This window comes from Terrapene carolina, unplaced genomic scaffold (genome assembly GCF_002925995.2).
Source record: "Terrapene carolina triunguis isolate 2854851 unplaced genomic scaffold, T_m_triunguis-2.0 Scaffold88, whole genome shotgun sequence".
NCBI classification, from domain to species: Eukaryota; Metazoa; Chordata; order Testudines; family Emydidae; genus Terrapene; species Terrapene triunguis.
In genome coordinates, this window is record NW_020664439.1 from 790192 (window position 1) to 813173 (window position 22982).

General features: G+C 42.4%; 1 protein-coding gene across 1 annotated transcript in view; it reads right to left on the reverse strand.

The window, feature by feature from the left end:
• VPS8 (VPS8 subunit of CORVET complex) overlaps positions 1 to 22982 on the reverse strand; it is a 264409-nt gene that overhangs the window by 235627 nt on the left and 5800 nt on the right. Inside the window, exons 2-7 of the mRNA XM_029911106.1 lie at positions 22260 to 22328; positions 20687 to 20817; positions 17329 to 17422; positions 10277 to 10309; positions 7429 to 7483; positions 1016 to 1021 (exon numbers count right to left, since the gene is read on the reverse strand). Of these exons, the coding sequence (XP_029766966.1) occupies positions 1016 to 1021; positions 7429 to 7483; positions 10277 to 10309; positions 17329 to 17422; positions 20687 to 20817; positions 22260 to 22328 (388 nt within the window). The remainder of the gene's footprint in view (positions 1 to 1015; positions 1022 to 7428; positions 7484 to 10276; positions 10310 to 17328; positions 17423 to 20686; positions 20818 to 22259; positions 22329 to 22982) is intronic.

A 22982-nucleotide genomic window follows, 5' to 3' on the forward strand; every position in this document is an offset into this window, starting at 1 on the left:
AGGCAAACTACTTTGAGCTCCCTGACATTCATGTGGAGGGTCAGATTGTCCAGCGGCCCTGAGTGCTGAGCTCACCCAGGTGGGCTCCCCAGACCAAGCCATCAGAAACCAGGGTCAGCGTCAGGTATTGAGCCATGAAAGGAACTCCCTCCAACCCATATTTGGGGCTCAACCACCAATCCAAGGATGATCGGATGTGAACCAGCACCCTGACTACCCAGTCTAGATTGTGTCTTACTAACCAACTACTGTAAACAAACTATTTACAAGGCCTTAAGGCTCAAAGACCGAAGTAGAACAACCACTAGCCCTTGCGAGATAAGGGAAAGTCACTCCAACTAACCACCATGGGCAGTAAAAAGGAACTGAGAGGGAATAGGGCCAGCAGCACCTAATATACCAACGCATGAGCGAGGCACTCAAGAGGGCGCCACAGCCGATCCTACTGATACTGCTAAAGCAAAAATCTCCGACTGCCTGCTCATGTGGGCGCACGCACACCTAGAATGGAATCGACATGAGCAAGCACTTGAACTGTTTGCTTGTGGGGGGGTTAGGTTTTCTTCCCCTGTGAAGGGCTTATGGAGCTATTCATCCCATGACAGAAGGCGGAACCAGACTTCAGGAATAAAATGCCATCACTATCTGCTTGCAGGGGGAATCAGGCCTAGGCCTCGTAGAAGTACTCTGTTTTGCCTGGCTCCTAGAAAAGTAGCCAAAGGTGGCCTGCACTGAAGAGCCACAAACAGCACATATGCTTGTCTTCTCTTCTACTGTTCTTGGAGGCCAGAGCCATGAAAATAAGAAAGTCAGAACCTCAAAAATAAGATTGCTAATACAGTAGGCAGTAAGCTGCAATAGCCAGCAAGAGAGAGCCCTGCCTCCTTCACTGCCCAGCTCACAGACCCTGAACTGCAATATATGGTAACCTGGCCTTTCAGCATTCAAAACAGCACTGTAAAGCAGGAGACAAGCCATTCATGCAAAATACATGCACGATGCAATATTACTATACCTTTTCCTTTTCAGTCCATGGGGAAAGGGTCAAGAAAGAGAAAAGTCAGAGAGAAATCAATACAACAGAAGAAAGTGAAGATAGCAGTAACAGACATACTATCAAATAAGCTAAAGAAGGGACTAGAGCCTCCAAATTCTGCTGGTAGAGCTTGTTTTGTTAACTCTCAATGTTTTGTTTATTTAATAAATGGGAGAATGGGACGAGAGGAAGGGAGAAGGGTGGTTGGTAATTATATTACAGCAGAAAAAAATTTAATACGTAGAATTATTACAGAAGTGTGTATGACAGACTTTGCTCTATTCACCCTGACTTCATGATAATCAGAGAGAAAGTATAATGGAAAAAGCAGTAATTTAAGAGAACATTTGTAATTTTCATCTTGTGACGATGTATTATAGAACACAGTAAATGACAGGAGGGATTTTTTTAATCCACAAATTTTTGAAAGTTTGTTTAAAGTCCCCAGGTAGGATTTTCCCACGTGATTTAGGAGCATCAGCACCATTGACTTTCACTGGGACTTGTGCTCCTAAGTCTCTTAGGCAATTGTGAAAAGCCCATTCCCTTCCCCCATGGTAAGGAGCCATACAGAAGCAAGAGTAAAAATACACAGATACTGTCACTGAATTTTGCTAGTGAGCTCATAATAAATTCAACCCCCTACATACCCACAGTATTTTCTGTATGGTTATGTATTCACTGCAGAGCTAACTGGGGCTCCTACTTGGGACATCCTAAACCCCCTCCATGCCACACACAAAACCTTCTCACCCAAATTTGGTGGTGCTTTAAATCCAGACTAGCTGATCTATCTGGGATGTGGTTTTTTGTTTTGTTTTTTTACACCAAGCTACTCAAAGACTTCAGTAAGAAATTTCCTCTTATTTACATAAGCAGCCCCTTGGATTATTTATTTCTTGAAATCACATTTATTATGGTAGTGCCTACAGGCCAGGCCAGAATAGGGTCTCATTGTACTAGGCACTGCACAAACACAGTACAGGGAATGAGCACACGGCTGGGAGTCAGGATTCACAAGTTCTATTCTGAACTCTTTCTCTGACTAATCTTACAACTTCACAAACATTTAAGTTAGGCCTCTCACCACCTCTCTGACATGGGTATATATCAATGATCCATCTACAGATGGCGTATGAAACGTAAGTAAGTAACTAGACTAAGATCACACACACAAGAAGCCTGTGGCAGAGCTGACATTAGGCCCAGATCTCCTGTCTGCTAGTGCCTAATCCACTCACCATGCTGCTTAGACAAATTAACTCCCTTCAGCCTCAGACATGTAGTCTAATATTCATATAAATCTATTGTCTGAATATATTCAGTTTTCAAGAGATGTTGCAGAAATAGAAGAGTTTAAAGAAAAGCAACAGCCATCAGAGGCACACAAAAAAAATCAGTCATATGAAGAGAAACGAAGATGTGAACTGTTCAGAGGAAACAAGAGGGAACTGACAGTATAAAGAAAAATACTCTATAGAGAGTATAGAGAAGAGACAGACACTGGCCTTTATTTACCAATACATAATGGAACAAGGAGTCACTCAATGACATTAAGGGCAAATTTAAAAACAGATTAAAAATATTTTTACTTTTAAAACACAATGCAAAATTAGCCTGTGGAACACACTTCTACAAGATAGAGGACAAGAACTTTGGAGCCTTCAAAAGAGATTGGATATATAACAATTAGAACTTCCACAGTTACATTATAAAGGATGAACATTTATAAAGGCTATTAAAAACAAAAACAAACAAACACACACACTCATGCCTCAGGGTGTAACTCAACCACTGACAGGAGTTAGGAAGAAATTTCCTCCCCGGACAGATTTTTCTACTAAGACATTTCTTGTATTGGCCTCTGAATACAGTTGGAAACTGGACACCTGACTATACACAGACCACTGGTCTGGATCTTGCAAGGCAATCCCCATATCTCTATAAAGGTGGACTTGAAAAAATCCCTCCTCAGTAGTCTCCTTCAGTTTCTCCTACCTTTATAAGATGATTTGACAGTCCTAGGGTAAGAGCTATTGTTTTCTGCTAAGTAGTTTTGAAAGCTTTTATCTAAAAGAGAAGTGTATAGTAAATATTTCTGTTCTGTATTCAGAACAAAGCTGATGACATATCCATAATATATATATGATGAAATGCCCTCTTAAATATGATCTTTAGTTACCACTGGAAAATAGAATCTACTAAACATTTTTAAAAAAGTCAGTAAGTGTGAATAATCTGTACTCAAGAATTTTAAATGAGTTGGTTGAGGAGTGCTCCAGACCAATAATGTTAATTTTTATTAAATTAAGAGAAGTCAAGGTTGTGCCAATATTTATAAAGGGTAAACAGGATGAGTCCTATAATTATAGGCCAGTAAGCCAGACCCTGATCATGGGCAAAATACTGGAAAGGCCGATACATGATACAAGAATAATCACTGATGCAGAACACTTGATAAGCTGGGCACAGTTAAACATACTTTTCAGTGTCACTACTTTCTAGGGTGCAATCCCACTTGCTATAAGTCTGATCAGCATTCTCTTATATGTATGACTTTGCATTTAGCTGTATTGAAAAGAACTTGGGGTCATTAACAACTGCATATGAACTCCCAGTGTGATCATGTGACCAAACGGGCCAAAATATGTGGATATATTGTGTCAGTCTGAACCCCTATGCTCACCCTTTTTACAAAACTATAATGGATTTTGTAAAAAGTATGCTTTGTGAGGTATCATTAGAAAACTCAATTTGCTGATCATTATTGTCCTGGCAAAATGTGTGTGGCAACACTGTATGTAAAATTATAAGATTCTACTGTAGGATGTTACTAGGACATATTCTAAAGCTGGGGAAACAGCCAGAAACCAGTTCCTCAGAAACAAAAGGCACACTGATGCCTCAGCCAGGTGTCAATGAAATCAAATAGACTATTACCTGGTTAAGTGGTCATTCTTTGGCAGGAAAACGGGGGAGAGTGAGAAATTTACATCTTGGCAATGAACAGCTAGAGGTTCCCTCTCCACAGACTGGCTGTCTCCTGAACCTCAGCTGGAGATAATTTTCAAAGGAAAAGAGAGCTATAAAACAGGAGAGCAGAGGCCCCAAAAATCTTTCTCCCTTCATCGCTACTCACGGCATCAACGCCACCTGAAGGACAGGGAAATTAACACTGAACTGGGGAAGAGATCCTGAGTGAAAGGATTTCAGCCAGCAAGACTGCTAAAGCATATGGTGAGAGAAACCTTTGCTTTGAATTAACTTAGCTTGTTAAGTTAGTTATTAGATTGTTCTACCTTTTATTTACTTTGTAACCAATTCTGACTTTTATGCCTTGTTATGTGAAATCACTTAAAATCTATCTTTCTGTAGTTAATAAACTTGTTTTATCTAAACCAGTGTGTGTCTGGATTGAAGTGGTTGGGGAACTCCATTTTAGATAAGATTTGGGCATATCATTTTCTATTAATGAAATGACAGACTTTATATGAGCTTGTATTGTCCAGGAGAGTACTGGGCAGTAAAAGATGAACATCTCTTTGGATGGTCTGGAACTGGGAGTTTACTTGTGTTATCCACAGTGTAATTCACGGCTATAGCACTCACAGTATAATGGAGTGATTTACATGCTTTCCGAAATTTATGTCGGAAAAACTGGTGCAGATTGAATCGCATCAGGACATCTCATGGGAGATGTGGACAAACCCTCTAAATGGAAAATGAGGCAAACACCTGTATGTGATTGTGGTCTCTGGGCAAAAACGATAGAGCACATCATATCTGAATGTCCCCTTCGCTCTTTTGCTGGGGGCCTGAAGGACATTCACCAGCTCACTGCTGCAGCAATGTGCTGGCTATCAAACTTAGATATAAATTTGTAGTTATTGCTACCTACCCAAGCCATACAAAAGAAGATGATGATGATTTACATGCCGGAGGCTGTGTGTGGACAGACCAGGAGTGGTTGCTCTCAGAGTGAAGCAGTGTAAAAGGTACCCCAGGTTGGAGAATTGAGGGGACACATTTGTCCATCTGCCTAGATTATACCCTGGGGAATGTCACATATATAAACTAGGGAATAGAACAGGGGTGGGCAAACTTTTTGGGCCGAGGGCCACATCTGGGTGGGGCAATTGTATGCAGGGCCAGGGCAGGGGTTTGGGGTGCGTGAGGGAGTGCGGGACAGGGTGCGGTGTGCAGGAAGGGGCTCAGGGCAGGGGGTTGGGGTGCAGGCAGAGGGCTCAATCAGGGGGTTGGGGTGCATGGGGTGCAGGGTGCAGGCAGGGGGCTCAGGGCAGGGAGTTGGGGGACGGGGTGCAGGAGGGGTTCGGGCTCCAGCCCAGCACCGCTTACCTAAAGCGGCTCCGGGGTGGCCGTGGTGCACACGCAGCCAGGGAAGGCGGGGCTGGCTGCAGGCAGGGCAGGGGGTGCGGGGCTGGAGGCAGGGCAGGGGGTGCAGCAAGGGCTGGCTGCGGGCAGGGAGTGCGGGGCTGGCTGGAGACAAGGGCTGGCTGCGGGCAGGGCAGGAGTGCGGGGCTGGTGCGGGCAGGGGGTGCAGCAGGGGCTGGCTGCTGCTGCGGGCAGGGCAGGGGCTCCCCTGCTTCTACCGCCCTGGCCCTTTAAATAGCTGCCAGAGCCCTGGGGAAGCAGCAGGGCTCCCACGGCTATTTAAAGGACCAGGGCGGCAGAGGCAGCTAGAGCCCCGGCCCTTTAAATAGCCGCTACAGCCACCCGCTATCCCAGGGCTCTGGGGCTCCCCTGATTCTACCGCCCCAGCCCTTTAAATAGCTGTGGGAGCCCTGGGGAAGTGGCGGGGCTCCAGCGGTTATTTAAAGGGCCGAGGCGGTAGAAGCAAGGGGAGCCCCGGACTTTTTAAATAGCCCCCAGAGCCCCGCAGCCCTACCCCAGGGCTCCAGAAGTGGGGCTCTGGTGGCAATTTAAAGGGCCTGGGGCTCCAGCCCCTGCTGGGAGCCCCAGGCCCTTTAAATTGCCCCCTGGGGAAGCCGGCGTACCGGCGGCAGCAAGGGCGCGGGGCCCGATTCAGGGGAATCGCCTGAATCGGCCTAAAGCCGGCCCTGACTAATGCAACATTAAATGTCCAAATTCTACATTTTAAAAATTCATACAGTAGTTTTACAGACAGCTTTCTCTCACTTTATCAAAGCAAGGTTTCTGATGTGCCTTAAAGAGTTTGTAAATGATTGGATGTTTTTGAAGCAGTATTACATATATATTGTTCTGAGATTTTATAGATATTGCTTCGGTCTTTTCCTTTGTGCTTTGGATGGAGGTGTATGGAAACATTCTCTGTACTGATTCTCTGTAAAGAAGAAAAGAGACAAAGGAGGAACAAAGTAGTTTGCACGTATATAGTGCTTTACAGGTCCAAAGCACTGTATCCTACTGATGTAAACTGATCTTTACAATATCCCTGTAAGACAGGGAATTATGCTTAGCAGTATCTCCCAGCTATGATATGGGGCTCGCACAAACAGTTCTTCCCAAGGTCAGCCAGGATGAGAACTCAGCAGTTCCTGGCTCCCAGTCCTGTGCTCTAGTCACCACTAGTACCTCAGACCACCACACACACACACACACACTCACTCCACTGGTATGGTTGGATAGGATTGAGAGAATAGAGCACTGTGTGCTACCACTTCTGCTAGCTTCAAAAGTATCTCACACTCAAAGTGAATCATGCAAATTTGGCTTTTTGATTACAGTTTACATTTAAGTAAGCATATAACAAATAGGACCAATTCTTGTTCAAGTTTGATTTTATCCTCAGCCCAGAATAATATTTAATAGCAGATTTCTCTCACCTTGAGTGTCAGTCCAATAAGATTATAAAATCAGCAATTGTAATAGCTAAGAAATGTATTACATTGTTAAATGTTGGCAGGACATGTTGAGTCTAAGTCAGGATGTGATCTGATAACAAGGAATCTATTATTTGAAAAGTTAGGAGAAATGCTAGCAAAAAGATGATAAACATTGTAAGACAAATTTATGCTGATCTTGTTTATATTGCCTTAATATTCTGTTAAACCAAAATGATGAATTTTCATTAAGTATCAGAGACTTCTATAATAACAATTGCCTAGAAGATAAGAAACATTCCAGAAGGCCTATGAGATTTCTGTTGAGTGAACTCTAGTCAACCTGACAACTTGTTATAAAGTTGAAGGAAAAAATAGACAAATGATAGAATGGACACTTAAATTGCTTTAAAAAAAAATGCTAGTTTTTTTGTCATGTTTCTGACCCTGTATTTTTTATAGTTCTTTACTTAAATGAATTAATATTTAATAGGTAAATTAAATATTAAAATATGAAATTCAGAATGGCATTTGAATGCTGAAGAAACCAAAATGGTATTTTTAACTTACCAAAAATTAATGCCAAACCATGGGAAGTCCCCACTGCTATCAGACTTGACGCTGCCTGAACAGAACATGGAGAAAAGTTAAATTTTGAAATGTCAAACTGCCACAAGTCCATGATTTAAGCCCAGTCAGCATCTTTATCGCAGCTGTTCAAAGTTAATCAGCAAAGGGAAAACCATTTTAGAAAGCTACAGACAGCAGCGTACATTACAGCAAGCTTCCCACAGACAAGTATCAAATGCATACAATCCAAAATATCTGTATCAACCAACCATCACAATACTGCTATTAAAATATAATTTTACATCTCAATCCGTTTTGTTTATTCAAAAGAAGGTTAAGCGACAACTTGATCACAGTCTATAAGTACCTACGCAGGCAGATTTCTGATAGTAGAGGTTCTTTAGTCTAGCAGACGAAGGCAGAACAACAGCCAATGGGTGGAAGCTGAAGCTAGAATAATTGATTTGATTTAGTTGGGAATTGGTCCTGCTTTGAGCAGGGGGTTGGACTAGATGACCTCCTGAGGTCCCTTCCAACCCTGATATTCTATGACTCTAGGACTGTCATTTACCTCATCATTCCTTAATTTGAGCACAGTGCTGTATTTTCCCCACCCTGTTTTTCCCCACCCTTGAAACAGGGTGGGGAAAAACACAGACAGTAGATTTCCTCTATGTGAGGTTAATATCACTCCTGTTGTCTGGCACAGGAGTGCATTCCCTGTTTTTCATATCCAAGGATTACAGTTTGAGTGCACCCTCAGCAATTCTCTGATCCCCATAAAGGGCCCAGTTCAACTGACAGACAGAAAAATTCCCAATGACTTCAATGAGGAGTTGGATACAGCTTTAAGTGCCCCAAAGTCAGGAATATAGTTAAACGTTGTAAAGATATATTTGTGTCTTCTGCTATAAAGCTTTGAAAACATTGTAGATAAAAAAAATGCTTGAAAACCAGGAGCTTCTAAGTTCAGGTTTTATATACATGCATGTCCCCGTACACACAGTAGACATTTCCAATTTGTTCTGTAAATAGTAGACCTGGATTTCAGTGATCCTCCTTGTTCCTTAGACATTGTTAGAATACTGCACATAAATTTATTTCTTTGGTTCACCCTACCCCTATGAACTGTTACACTTACATCAAAGATTCTCTAAGGAGACAGGCATCCTAAATATGGCATTTCTCTTAAAAACTGATTTCCCTTATTCCTCAGCCATAGGCAACCTTAATTCTGATGTTTCCTAGCTGGAGTGCTTGACTCCACAACTTTAATAGTGTTTTTAACCAAGGCATGGTGGGAGTTTTTTTTTTTTTTTTAAATTGAGTTGCTATAAGATGGTTATGATCATACTGGCTTCCAGTATGTTCTACAGTTTACGATGTGTGAGATAGTATCTTTTATTGGAGCAACCTCTGTTGGTGAGAGAGGGACGCTTTGGAGCTCACACCGAGAAAAGCTCTGTGTAAGGTTGAAAGCTTCCCTCTCTCACCAATAGAAGTTAGTCCAATAAAAGATATTACCTGTCCCACCTTGTCTCTCTAATTAATATCCTGGGACCAACATGGCTACAACAACATAGTATGCAGTTTATGGTATGACACTTAGTTGATGTTGGAGGACCTTGGACAGATACCAGGAATGATTATTTTTAAGGCTACAATTATTGCACGGAGGTAGCAGAGCAATCTCTGTGACATTGGGGCCCCCATGACTTCCAGCGACCTCCATGACATTGGGGGACCCCAAGCTGGCCAGCTGCTGCGAGCAGCCAGGGCCCCTCTGCAGCTCCCAGACATCTGTGGTGGCAGCAGAGGGACCCCAGACCTGCTCAGAGGCTGCGGGGGCTCCCCGCAGCTCCCCAGCTACCACCCCTGGCAGGGCCCCCCCCCAGCTCCTAGCCCTGCAGGGCAATGGGGGGATCCCACCCAGCTCCAGCCCTGCAGGGGGACCCCCTCCACAGCTCCCAGCCACTGGGCAATAGGGTTCCTGGAGCTCCCAGTCACTGCAGCTGCAGGGGAGGGGCAGGGTGCTGGACCCTCCTCATTTTGTCAGGGATGTTTTTAGTAAAAGTCAGGGACAGGTCACGACTTCGTGATTTTTTTTTTAATTATATTATTAATTATTATTATTATTATTATCCATGACCTGTCCCTAACTTTTACTAAAAATATCCATGATAAAATTGTAGCCCTAATTATTTATTTCAGTCTAAGTAATGACTGGTAGGGAGGAAATATCACGGGACACTTGGCATTGACATTTGCCAAGCTTTTATGTCACATTCAATGGGAAAATATTAGTGCCTAAGTTCACGTATACACTACAACTTAAGCTATATAAAAGTTATATCACTCAAGGGTGTGAATAAGCCACCCCCCGAGCAACACAAGTTACACAAACCTAACCACTGGTGTGGATAGCGCTATGTTGGCAGGAGAGCTCTCTCCCATCAACTTAGAGTGTCTGCACTAGCAGCTGCGCCACTGTAAGCTCAGTAGTGTAGCCGTAGCCTAAGTAACAAGCCTTGGTCATGGTCTGAAAAAAGGCAGAAACTTGTGGGACAAGTGATCAACGGAAGCTTCCCAAATGACATTGCCCTCAATATGACAATAGTGGGGGTGAGGGAAGAGGGTAGAACTCCACTGCTATAAGTGAAGTGTCTCAGGCTACTCCTTCTGCCCTGCATGCTTAAGATTCTGGGTGTGAATCAATGCCATCTTCTTGGAGAAGGCAAGAGATGAAAATGTCAACATTTCAATACTTCACTATGGAGTACAAGGGATGGACCACAGATGTAACAGGAAGATTTACTATACTGTATTTTACAGTTCTTTCAGTACTTACTATTGCAGTAGGTAAACCAGCATCCACTTTGTCCTACAGTGACAGAAAAGTCATTATTAATAAAGTAAAAGGAGGCAGGGCTCCTTCCCTGGGTACGTTTCTGTTTAAAAAAAAAAAAAAAAAAAAAAAAAAAGCAGCAAGAGCAACTTCCCTGAAAACATTTCACTCCAAAAAAAAAAAAAAAAAAAAAAAAAGTGCAGCTGTACTGACTGGAGGATCGCTCTGTGCTGCCTCTCATACACACTGTGCTCTAACAGCAGCACCAACACTACAATGAGGAGGACACTACATCAGCAGCATAGTGTGAACCTCCCTGTGGAACTGCCCCACAAAAGGCAGGAGAGAAGCTGTGGGAATAGCTATGGAACCCCATGATTCCATGGGAAATGTAACCCCCCCCCACCCCCAAGTGAAGAAGGTTATTTGCACTCACTTCAAAGAAAAAACATCAAGATACACAATTAGCTTTAGCCTACCACACAAAAAATATTCACTTTAAGTTAATATTGTTCAACTGCATTTCTTATTAATGTAATTTAATAGAACTTGAGAAATCACCAGCTGCAGCAGCATTAAGATTCAAGCCAAACTAAATGAAAAGAACCGTTACTTACCCCATGGTTCTTTGAGATGCATTGTCCATACCGATTCTATTCTTGCCGCGCACGTGCCCCAGGCATGTGAGATTGCATTATTTTTTAATAGCAATATCCTTTGTGGCTGCACCTGTGCCCCTTAAAGATGGGGCTTAAGAGGCAGGGCGGCCTCAATCACCACTCAGTTCCTTTGCCAATAAGAATCCCAGGAAGTGGGACGCTGATTAGCAGGGATGTAGAGCAGGTCATGGCATCTGTGTGGACATAAGGAACAGAGAGCAGGTTGCCATGGGTTCAAAGAGGGTTCCCCATCAGACCAGTTAGAACCAGATTGCAATCCCAGGAAGGGGGAGGCTCCTTGACTGGGGTGAAAATGTGGGAGACCCTGGAGAAATTTTGATACCGTAGGGTGAACAAACATAATGTAACCCTGCACCCATGGGTCATCTGCAGAGATGGCCACCACATGTACCCTAACCAAGCCCAGATGGAAAATCTTTTCCACTTTGCAGCGTAAGTGAGTCTGGTAGAGGGCTTCCTGCTCTGTAGGAAGATCTCCTGGACGTCAGATGAACTCTCTCTCTCTAGGGGGTTAATCCAACCAGCATCCACAAAGTCAGATGCAGTGAGGCCAGGTTCAGGTGCAGTATCTGGCCCTGATTTTGAGAGAGTATGTTGGAAAGGAGAGAGAGGCTTATCGGTGGATCCACAAAAGCTCACCAGATCTGAGAACCAGAACTGTCTGGGTCTTGCTGGGGCTATCAAGATGACATAGCCCTAATCCTGCCTGAGTTTCCTGAGGACTCTGGGGATTATGTGAACATGCACGAAAGTACAGAGTGTAGTCCGTAGGAGGAGAAATGCATCCATCTGCAAACCTGGGCCTACTCCCCACCCCCCACGAGCAGAATGCCAAACACTTGCCGTTCTTGTACATCACAAATAGCCCCATCGACAGCTATCCCCATTTCAGAAAGATGCTGTGTAGAACAGAATTGCTGAGGAACCATTAGTAATGCTTTCGGAAGTCCTGTTGAGACAATCTGCCAAGGTGTTTCACAGGCCAGGAAGGTGGATAGACTCATGTGATTTGGTGGACAAAGCACCATTCCAACAGATACAGCACTTCCTGGCAGTGTGGAGATGACTTTGCCCCTCCCTGCATGTTGGTGTAGTAATTCACAGTGATGTCATCAGTGACTATGTGGACAGGGAGACACTAGAGAAGAGGAAAGAAAGCCTTGCAGGCGAATCACATTGCCCTGAACTCCAGTACGTTCATATGCAGCAAGCTCTCGAACAGTGACATTTGTCCTTGGGCTTTTAAATGGCCGAGATGAGCTCCCCGCTTCAAAATGGAAGCATCTGTTATTACTATCTTGGTGGCAACAGAGAGAGACTGGAACTCCACTGCACACTTGGAACAGATCTGTACACCAGTTTAAAAAAGATGGGGACTTCTACAGGGACAGTGATAAGCTGGTCCATCCTGCATTTTCTGGGTGGATATACTGATTTCAACCAGCTTTCTAGCAGCTAGAGGTGAAGTCTGGCATGCTGTGCAACATAAGTACACACTTCCATATGTCCCATGAGTTTAAGACACGACTTCGCTGGTGTTCTGGGGTGCTTGCAGAGATGGTTGATAGAATCTACCATGGTTGGAAGGCACTGGTCATTTGATAAGCTCTTGAAGACTTGCAGTCCACTGGAGCTCATATAAACTGTTCCAAAAAAACACTTGTAAGAGTGGTCCCTGAAAGGAGATGGGGAAGGGGGTAGGCAGAAACTGAATGGAATACCCTTGACTTAATACCTTGAGGACCCACTGGTCTGAGGTTATTCTCATCCAGTTCCTCAGGAAGAAGGTTCTCAAAGGGGTGGATGGGGAAAGGACAAACCATAAAACGTTCTGCCAGGCTCTCACTCACATCAAAACCAGTTCTTTAAGGAGGTGCAGCACGTGGGATGGAGGAGGACTGAGCAAGGTCTGAGGAACCTCTGTCTCTTGCATGGAGGCTCAGAAAACCATTGTTATGTGTAGGACTGTGACTTGGATTTGCACTTGTAGTAGGGCTGCTTTCTCTGTGAAGTAAAAACACGATGTGGGAACACAAAGGCCCAACGGTCAAAGAGTCGCCTTAGCACCCTTAAGACTGATGTTTTGACTGTAGTGTTTGGGGGGAAGGGGACGCGCAAAGGGAGAGAGAAGATCAGTCACCTCAAAATAGGAGGTCCTCTATAGTGGTTTTGATCTCCCATTGGATTTCAGGTGTCTGGATCCAGGAAGCAGGTCTCATGGTAATGCCAGATGCCATGGTCCCTGCCACCATAACCAAGAAGGTCATGGTGGCCAGCTGCACCTCTACCATCAAGGTCTTCATTCCTCCTAGTGTTCTCCCGTGGCAAGTTGTTCAGAAGGTTTGAGAATCACTCCCAAAGATTGGGGGATGGGGGGGGGGGAAGAGGGGAAATTAAAAAAAAAAATCAGGCTTTGAAAGCAAAACTTGATATAATTAGTCACTCAACTGGAGGCTGACAAGAATAGACATTGTGGACAAACAGGTACAATTTTGGGGGCGGTCCTTCTCTTGTGGCATATTCTTCGGTGCTCCTTCCTGTTTAGATTTCTCCTGGGCCACCTGTAGCCAGGTGTCAGGTTTTGGAAGAAACCCTCAAATCCCCTCACAGGGGGCTAGCATTTCCTATCTGCTTTGAGGTGGGTGGGATGGAGGTGGGAGTATGCCAGATCTCCTTCACCAGCAAAAGATCACCCTCGTTTATGGGCATTGCTATCCAGCCCACCTTGCAATGTGGAGAACATCCAACAATTTACCTTTTTTCCTCCTGAATTATCTCAGATAGGATGTCCAAAAGGATTGCTGAGAACTTTGAGGAGATCCTGGAAAATTAAACTCATCTTGAGACTGAAGATACGTTAACAGCTTCACCCAGAGACAAGGAAAATTATTGAGGAGGTTGGTGGTTCCTGGTCAGGAGAAAGTTGGTCTTTCCAACTGAAGTACTCCTCTGCTGTGGTTGGGGAAGTGGAGCAGTTAGAGGAGGCTGACATTGTTTCCTCAGAGAAGGGGGTATTGGTTGAGAAACAAAAGAAGTGGGTCTCTTCCAGAGTAGGAGTTCATGCTCAAGGGTTGTTAAACTGTAGAGGATATTGTGAAAGATGCTCTTTGGAATGTACTGGTCTCCTATGTTCACCTTTATAGTACTCTCTGGGCTGTCCACTAAATTCCCATTGGCTCACCCAGGGCGGAGATCGGGATCTGGAGGTAGAGGAGCCCTCAGTGCATTCAAGTGAGGACAAGTAGACATAGGTCTCCTCCATAAGAGAGGCAATCCTGTCCAGACTATCAGGTCTGCACTGTACCAGATGGAACAAAGCCAAAGTAGATGGCTGATACAAGACGTCTCTCAAAATGGTCCAAGAGAGTAGATTCTGGTACCAGATCGATGAAAAGTTTCACCAGTACCAGGATGTACCAGGATGGCACCAGGTACCAAGTCGACAGCAGTGCCAAGGAAGTGCTCAGTGACATGGTAGGTGGTAGTCACCAAGGGTCTTGGTGCTAAAGCACACAGTGCAGACACCATGCCAGAAGCACCACAGTCCTTTTGGAATGAAGGAGTCGTTGATGCCAAGGAACCAGCAAAAGGCTTGAGGCTGCACTTCCTAGCAGAGGGAACCTGAGAAGATCTGAGTCTCATACTCAGGGAAGGAAGGCAATTTTTCATCTGATGTCCTGACTGCAGTGGTGCTTCTTTCTCCCTCTCCCTGGTGCCTGAATGCCATCTGTGGGAGGAGAACGCATGAGAGGTAGAGGTGGTACAACAGCTAGCCAGTGCTGAGAACAGGAGCAGTTGAGCTTTCCCAGGCTTCTTGGGGGAAAGACTGGGGTTGCATAGATATCTCCATCAAGAACAGCGCAGCCTTGCCTCTCTGTTCTTGAGAATCTTTTTAGCATATCAAGCAATGCTCTGTTGTGTTCCTCTCCCAGGCAGGTGAGACATCTGCAGTGCACATCATTAGTGGGCACAGTGGAGTTGCATGAGGGGCAGGTATTAAAGATGGGAGACTTGGAAGTCACCATGATGAACAAAAATAAAGTAAAATAAAAACAAAGTTTAAGAAAGCTAAACGAGTTCACAAAGTGAGATAGGAGAAATTGTTGCTCGAAGACACAGACAGTACTTGCGTTCCTTCTTACCACCCATGGCACGATGGAACTGAGCGGCGATTACGACTGCCCTACCACTTATGTCCTCTGCTACGGTAGCCGGGAGGACACAAGGGGCCCCCGCCAACTTTCCTTTTTTTTTTTTTTTTTTTTTTTTTTTAAATCTGATTTCATGCACATGGGGTATACATGCCCCAGGAGTAGAATCTGTGTGGATAATTACTAATATATTTTACCACAAAATTAAATCTTGCTACCTCAATGCACTCTGGCTCCTCACTAACACTGGCAGACCAGATGCCAGATCATGCAAAAGCCTAGGGATCATCTGAGAACTGTCAAACTCACAGCTGGAAGCTAGACAATTCACTTGTATTTATACTAATACAGAAGTGATAGTTAAATGCATAAGAATGTATTTGGTGTTTAAACTTCATGAAAACTAATTGGATATTACATGCATTGTTTTCACTTATCTGTATCCTGTTATAATGTAATAGCAAACATTTTATATATCCCTGTAACTAAATAACCCATCAAACAAGAAAGAAGTCTTGTGTAATCCAAATGAAAAACTAACAGGAAAGTACTAATTCTTGTGCACTGAAGGCAACCGGTCAGCGTGTGATGATCAAAAATGCAAAACATGCTCCTTTCTCTCTGCAGATTACTACATCTCTGCTATCATTTGGAATTATAGACTGTGACTCACCTGTACATATATCTTTTACCTACTTTAGCCTCTCTAACTCTCATTCCTTTTTCTTAGCTAATAAACCTTTAGTTAGCGTACTATAGGATTGGCTGCCAGCACTGCTTTTGGTGTGAGACCTGGGATGTAAATCTACCTGGGTGACTGGTCTCTTGAGAGTAACCTGGAATATTTGTGATTTTTAGTGTAAGTGACCATTTATCACATAGCGCAGCTTGCCTTGGTGGCAAGATAGACTGGAGCGTCTAACGGGATTGTCTGCAATTCCCTTATAAAACTACTGAAGTACTTTGGGAGTTCACATTTGGTACTTGATTGGTGACATACAATTACAGAACATACACCTCTACCCCGATATAACGCTGTCCTCGGGAGCCAAAAAAATCTTACCGCGTTATAGGTGAAACCGCATTATATCGAACTTGCTTTGATCCGCCAGAGTGTGCAGCCCCGCCCTCCGGGAGCACTGCTTTACTGTGTTATATCGGGTCACGTTATATCAGGGTAGAGGTGTACTACCAGTTTTGGGTGTCTGCCTTGCTTTTTACAGTCTGCCCTGAGGCAGGCACTCAGTCATGAGCCATTCCAGACAGCATGACAGTCACGACCAAACCAAAACTCCCTTTTATTTCCAGTATACAGCCTCCCACTTGGCACACATTCAAATCCATAAAAACAAGCAACTTCAACTCTGATCTCAGACAGACATTTCCTCTGGGTCAGTGTAGCAGTACAGTCAATACTGTGTTTTCTTTACGTGGCAAGACTGAGGTCAGAATTAATATAGTCCCTCTGACTACAACTGTAAAAAAGTGGATGCATGCATTATAACCAATTAGGCTTGTAAGGGCAGGGATCAGTCAGACCATAAGCTGTTTCAGTATCATCATCCATTTAATGAAGCAAACTAGTGCTGAAAAAAAATCTACTTTTTTGGCAGAAAACACTGCAAATAAATTTCAGGACAGTAAGACAAGCTTATTTGGTTAGCACAACAGCTAGCTTTCCTACTATTTAGTTAATCAGAGATTTCAAGAAAGTTACCCCCTCCCCTTCAGTGGTTCATAAACTTTTCTCTTAATGAACAGGTGATGTTTTCAGTCTTTGTATCATTAATATGGTCATGAGGGAGTTGCCTCTTTGATCTGTCTTTATTTAAGAACACTTTAGCCATTTACTTTTCTTTATAACTAGATGGAGTGACTAGACTGGACTGGACCACACAGGTTTATATTTCATTGAACTTTTTCTTTGAGATGCATTCTTTAATAGCCATTTCCTTTGTGACTCACTTTCCTTCCAGAGGCTGTGGATGAGCACTGCGAGAAACGAGCTATCCTGACTCAATGCACCACTCCTTTGCCTCATCATTAAGCTCAGAGGTACAGAATATTACTTGAAGCTAGAGCGCACAGTGTGAAACCGATGAAGTAGAACTCCACACATGACGTTCTTACCAAAGTAGGTACTGTTTTTATTTACTAATTTATATTCTCATTCCTGTTCATTGTAACTCGATTGATTATTTTGCTGAAGGAATAAAACACTTACCGCAGCAGATACTATTTGGGCAGAAATTCCTTTCAGAAGAGAAAGACGGACAACCGATCCATGAAGAGAGAAAGAATCAGGGAGCTTTTTCTTTCTAAAAAGAGTAAAAATGTTGTTAGTCCAGAATAAATCCCAGCATCTAAGTTTACAGGAAAAAGTTACTAATGGTTGCAATCACCTCATTTACCACACACTATCCAAACCATGCAATGAGAGGGGCAGGAGGGATAGCTCAGTGGTTTGAGCATTGGCCTGCTAAACCCAGGGTTGTGAGTTCAATCCTTGAGGGGGCCATTTAGGGATCTGGGGCAAAATCAGTGCTTGGTCCTGCTAGTAAAGGCAGGGGGCTGGACTCGATGACCTTTCGGGGTCCCTTCCAGTTCTAGGAGATAGGATATCTCCATATATATATATATATATATATATATTTTCACAAATGATATGGAGTGAGGTTTGGAGCCCTGCCTTGCTTGTCGAATCTTCCACAAGCACTTGTATATCAAGTGAGATTCCACAAGCACTTGAATGGATTTCTCACTTGACATACAACTTTCTGATGCACACAAGCACAAAACCAAAGGGAAAGAGATCATTAAAACAAAACCTGCCTTGTTAAAAAGTTAGTGTGTCTGCTTTGTCTTTTTGTTAACCCTTTAATTTGACCAAATATTAACACCCCTCCAAAAAGATCAATTTCAAGCTTTTAAGAATTCTCTCAATTTCAAATGATTTCCCCCACAAACACTGAAGCATCAGAACTATTAATAAAAGTTGGCAAATGATTGTTTTCACACTTCATATTTGAAAATGGATGAAATGTTAATTTTTTTTTTTTTTTTTTTTTTTTTTTTAAATAATCACCCTTGGGCAGAGATTAGTTGTGGAAAGTTGTGCCTGAAAAGTGAAAGTTTGAGAAATTACAAGGAGTTGAACATGGCCCATTAGAACAGGGACAGCCAGGCAATCTTAACTATCAGTGTTATGCATTAAACACAGATTTTAAAACTTAATTGAACTCTTAGGTTGAACAGTTTCATTTGATTTGAAAGTTAATGTTTTTAAACCAGCCAAGAACAGTAAAACTGGAAACTTATTTTCCCCGATAAACAAATTCAAGCATATTTTAAAGTGTTACTGTACGTACAAGTATCAGGGGGTAGCCATGTTAGTCTGTATCCACAAAAACAACAAGGATTCCGGTGGCACCTTAAAGACTAACAGATTTATTTGTGCATAAGCTTTCGAGAAGGGAGTACCTCACAAGTGGAGGACCAGTGTTGACGGGGCCAATTCGATCAGGGTGGATGTAGTCCACGCCCAATAGATGAGAAGGTGTCAATTCCAGGAAAGGCAAAACTGCTTTTATAATGAGCCAGCCACTCCCAGCCCCTATTCAAGCCCAAATTAATGGTGTTAAATTTGCAAATTAATTTTAGTTCTGCTGTTTCTCTTTGAAGTCTGTTTCTGAAGTTTTTTTGTTCAAGAATAGTTACTTTTAAATCTGTTATAGAATATCCAGGGAGATTGAAGTGTTCACCTACTGGCTTTCATATGTTACCATTCCTGATGTCCGATTGTGTCCATTTATTCTTTTACGTAGGGACTGTCCGGTTTGGTCAATGTACAGGGCAGAGGGGCATTGCTGGCACATGATGGCATATATAACATTAGTAGACGTGCAGGTGAATGAGCCCTTGATGGTGTGGCTGATGTGGTTAGGTCCTCTGATGGTGTCGCTAGAGTAGATATGAGGACAGAGTAGGCAACGAGGTTTGCTACAGGGATTGGTTCCTGGGTTGGTGTTTCTGTGGTGTGGTGCGTAGTTGCTGGTGAGTATTTGCTTCAGGTTGGGGGGTTGTCTGTAAGTGAGGACTGGCCTGCCTCCCACGGTCTGTGAGTGGAGGGATTGTTTTCCAGGATAGGTTGTAGATCGTTGATAATGTGCTGGAGAGGTTTTAGCTGGGGGCTGTATGCGATACATGTACTGTATTTACATTATAATGTACTAATAAAGCCCCATTGACACAGGGCCTCATTGTGATGCTATAAATTAATTGTAAATTCTTACATATACACAGATTTTCAAAAATGGCCTCTGAGAGAACTCCTGGGTGTTCAGCACTTCTGTGAGTGAAACCACACATTTAGGACTTCACATGTGGACTTTGTTAGGCTATTTTTGAAAATCATAAGTTTTTTTAGTATGGCCTATGCTATTGTCAAAATCCACGTACCCTGCAGTTAGTTTGGCCTAAAGCCTGCAGCAAGGCCTTCTGGTTTCTGCAGTACTGTACAGCAAACTGGAAATAATACATCAGCACTTCAGGCAAACTGAATTTGATAAAAAAATTGTTTTTACCTATGAAAATAATCAGTATGTCATTGTGTCTTATTTGACTTCACATTCAAATCGTTTTATTTTGCCCCAAGTTATCATTTTTTCCATCAAATCTTATATTAATAACCACTGCACTGTGCAAATTTTCAGGGAGCAGCTGGAACTTTTGGCCCCAGAGAAGGAGCCAGGAGTGGTTTGGGATTGTGGGGCTAGAACATCTGGTACAAATAATAAGCCGTTAAATTGGTTAAATAATCAACAATCAATGTTGCCCTCTAAATTGTGATTAAGTTAACACACTACTGAAGAGAGGGAACAGTTCACATACTCTCAAAAAACACTGTTTCAGGAAGTTTACACACAAATTCATCAATTACACTGTTCACATTTGGAAGGTTCTCTTTACAACCACAATATATAATTTTTTAAACTTAAAATAAGCCATGAAAGTCTAGATTCCGGTACACAGTTCTGCAAGTTTTCACAGCCCACTGCAGCATATAAAGAGCCATGGTGCAAAAAGTCTATCTTTCTGTCTAGTGGATCCCTTAGGAAGAAGTAGCCTGTGGCAGAATTACTTTTCTTTGTCCACATCATCCATTTTTAACACCTGCACTGGGGTTTGATCCTATCAGAGTTTACACAGAAGTATACTGAGGGATTTTCCTCTTAATGGGGGTTCTCTTCCAATAAGAAAACAGAAAGATTAGGTTTTTATTGAGAAAACTGGTTCTTTTCGATGAAAAATATTTCATCACAGAAGTTTGGATGGTTCTTTGCTTGGGATTGTTCTAAATGTCTTTTGAATAGTAGACCACATTTCTAATTTACAATTCAATACCTGCTAGCTTGTCCCACTGGATCTCATACTAATCCCATGGACTGAATAGACTTGAGTGTCAGTCAGAAAATGTAGTTGTGTGGTGCTCAGTGAAATATGATAAATCAGTTCCAATACTCATGATTCACACCTAAAACTGAAAGATGGTGTCAGAAAGAACTGTCCAACTTATCAGTTACCTTTTCAAGTGCGTCCTGTCCCCACTGTCTGAGCTTGCCAAGGAAGATGTGTCATACGACTGAGTGTCAATATTATCAATGTTTAAAAGAGAGGGATCCTCAAGAACGAAAGACTCCTCTTCATCATCAGTCTGAAAGAAAAGCAACAATTCGGTAAACATGACAGACAAAACAGATTGAAGATGACTCATCTCTAGGAATTCTCAGGCTGTTGGTGCCAAGGTCATGCTTCCTTGCACCGAACATTCTGACCTTAGAACATATAGAGAGCCACAGTGCTTTATAAGCAACCATACAAAAGGATGCCAGTTACAAGGGGTAACCAGTTTTTCTTGGAGTACCTGTATTACTAGTAGAGATCCCCACTGCTGGAGTCTGACAGGGACTGACCCTCGGAAGATGTGGGGGCCAGAGTCTAGAATGTGCAGTCAATGTTCAAAGTGGAAATAAGAAGCCAATTCTTAAAGGTAAATAATTAAAGATGAACAGATTATTAAGGGGTGTGGTAAATTCTCAACCACTTGTAGTCTTGAATATCAAGAATGGGCACTTCTTTCTAAAAGACATGCACTAGTTCAACCAAAAGCTATAGGGTGCATGGATCACTGGGTGAAATTCTCTGGCTTGTGTCATGTAGCAGATTAGATTAGATCATCATAATGCTCCCTTCTGGCCTTAAAACCTATTAATCTAAGTACATAAAAACGAAACACTAAACCAAACTGAGCCACTGATCTTGAGGCTAAATCTAGGAAGCTGTATGTCAAAGTAAGGCCAGAGGCACTACAGAGATCCACTGTAAAAACAAAATTACCTAAAACTAAGTCAGAGTATGCCTTGGCTCTAGACCTTCAGGAAACATGATGTGGCTCCATTTTTTAAATATTTGAAGGTGGGGGGGAAGGGGGAAAATAATTTTTAAAAGCAAAGAGTCTTGTTCTTGTAAGGGAGAGGCAGAAAGATTGTTGTCACAACCTTATTATTCCCAGAGTTGTGTGTGTGGGAATCTATATACTGAAAAACATACAAAAAAAAATTCAGATCTAAATGAACCTGCCCTACTCACCAATTGCTGCAACATGCACTGATGTATAATACATGCCACCTTGAACACACACTATGCATATACACAGAGGGCAAACAATATTTTGGTGCCTAGATATAACAATACTACAAGAGTAGTCTTTGATGTGTATCAAATGACAACACAATATTGATCCATTTATAACATTTACCTACATACCTAGTGTTCTGTGGCTATGTATTTATTCACAAGTATGCCCAATTGTGTATCTACCTACCAGTAAATATTTTCTAAAAATACAAGTATTTAAAAAAAAATAGATCTTAGAAATATAAGATGGTATCATCCGAGTAGAAAACACAAAATCTAAATGTATCACACTGTTCAGAATAATTACTACACAGTGTGTGTATTTTGCCAACTACAGAAAGACAATATTCCATTTCATCATCATTTAGAGAGAATTTATTAATATGAACAATTCTGTTTCCATATTTTGGAACACTACCATATATGACTGGATTTCTTAACTCTTAAACAGGTACTCACCTCATTTAATATGCTTTCCAGTGTTGGAGGGGTATCAACCTGGGGAATATCAAACTCTTTGTCATCTATCTAAATCAAAAAAACAAAACAGATTGGAGTTTAGCCTCTTTATTCCACCTTCCAAACACATTTTTACACAAACTCAGAATGTATTTCATTTAGCAACTTTCTGAAGTTGGACTGGAGTATGATGTACAGTAGAGCCTCAGAGTTACAAACACCAGAGTTACGAACTGACCAGTCAATCACACACTTCAGTTGGAACCAGAAGCACACAATCAGGCAGCAGCAGAGACCTCAAAAAACAACAACAAAAAGACACCAAATACAGTACAGTACTGTGTTAAATGTAAACTACTAAAAAAATAAATAAGGGGAAGGCAACATTTTTCTTCTGCATAGTAAAGTTTCAAAGCTATATTAAGTCAATGTTCAGTTGTAAACTTTTGAAAGAACCACCAAAACATTTTGTTCAGTATTATGAACAACCTACATTCCCGAGGTGTTCATAACGTTGAGGTTCTACTGTACCTTCACATTCAGATGCCTTCAATGCACTCAAAATTGCTTTGCAGTGGTTTGAAGGACAAGAAAGCAATCCAGTGTGCCATACGCTTACTGTAATTTAGATGTTCAATTATTAGCTTTTTTATTTCATTAACTCTTTGAAAACTAATTAGTTTGTAAACTAGGGATTCTACTGTATCTAGAGGCTCCAACTTA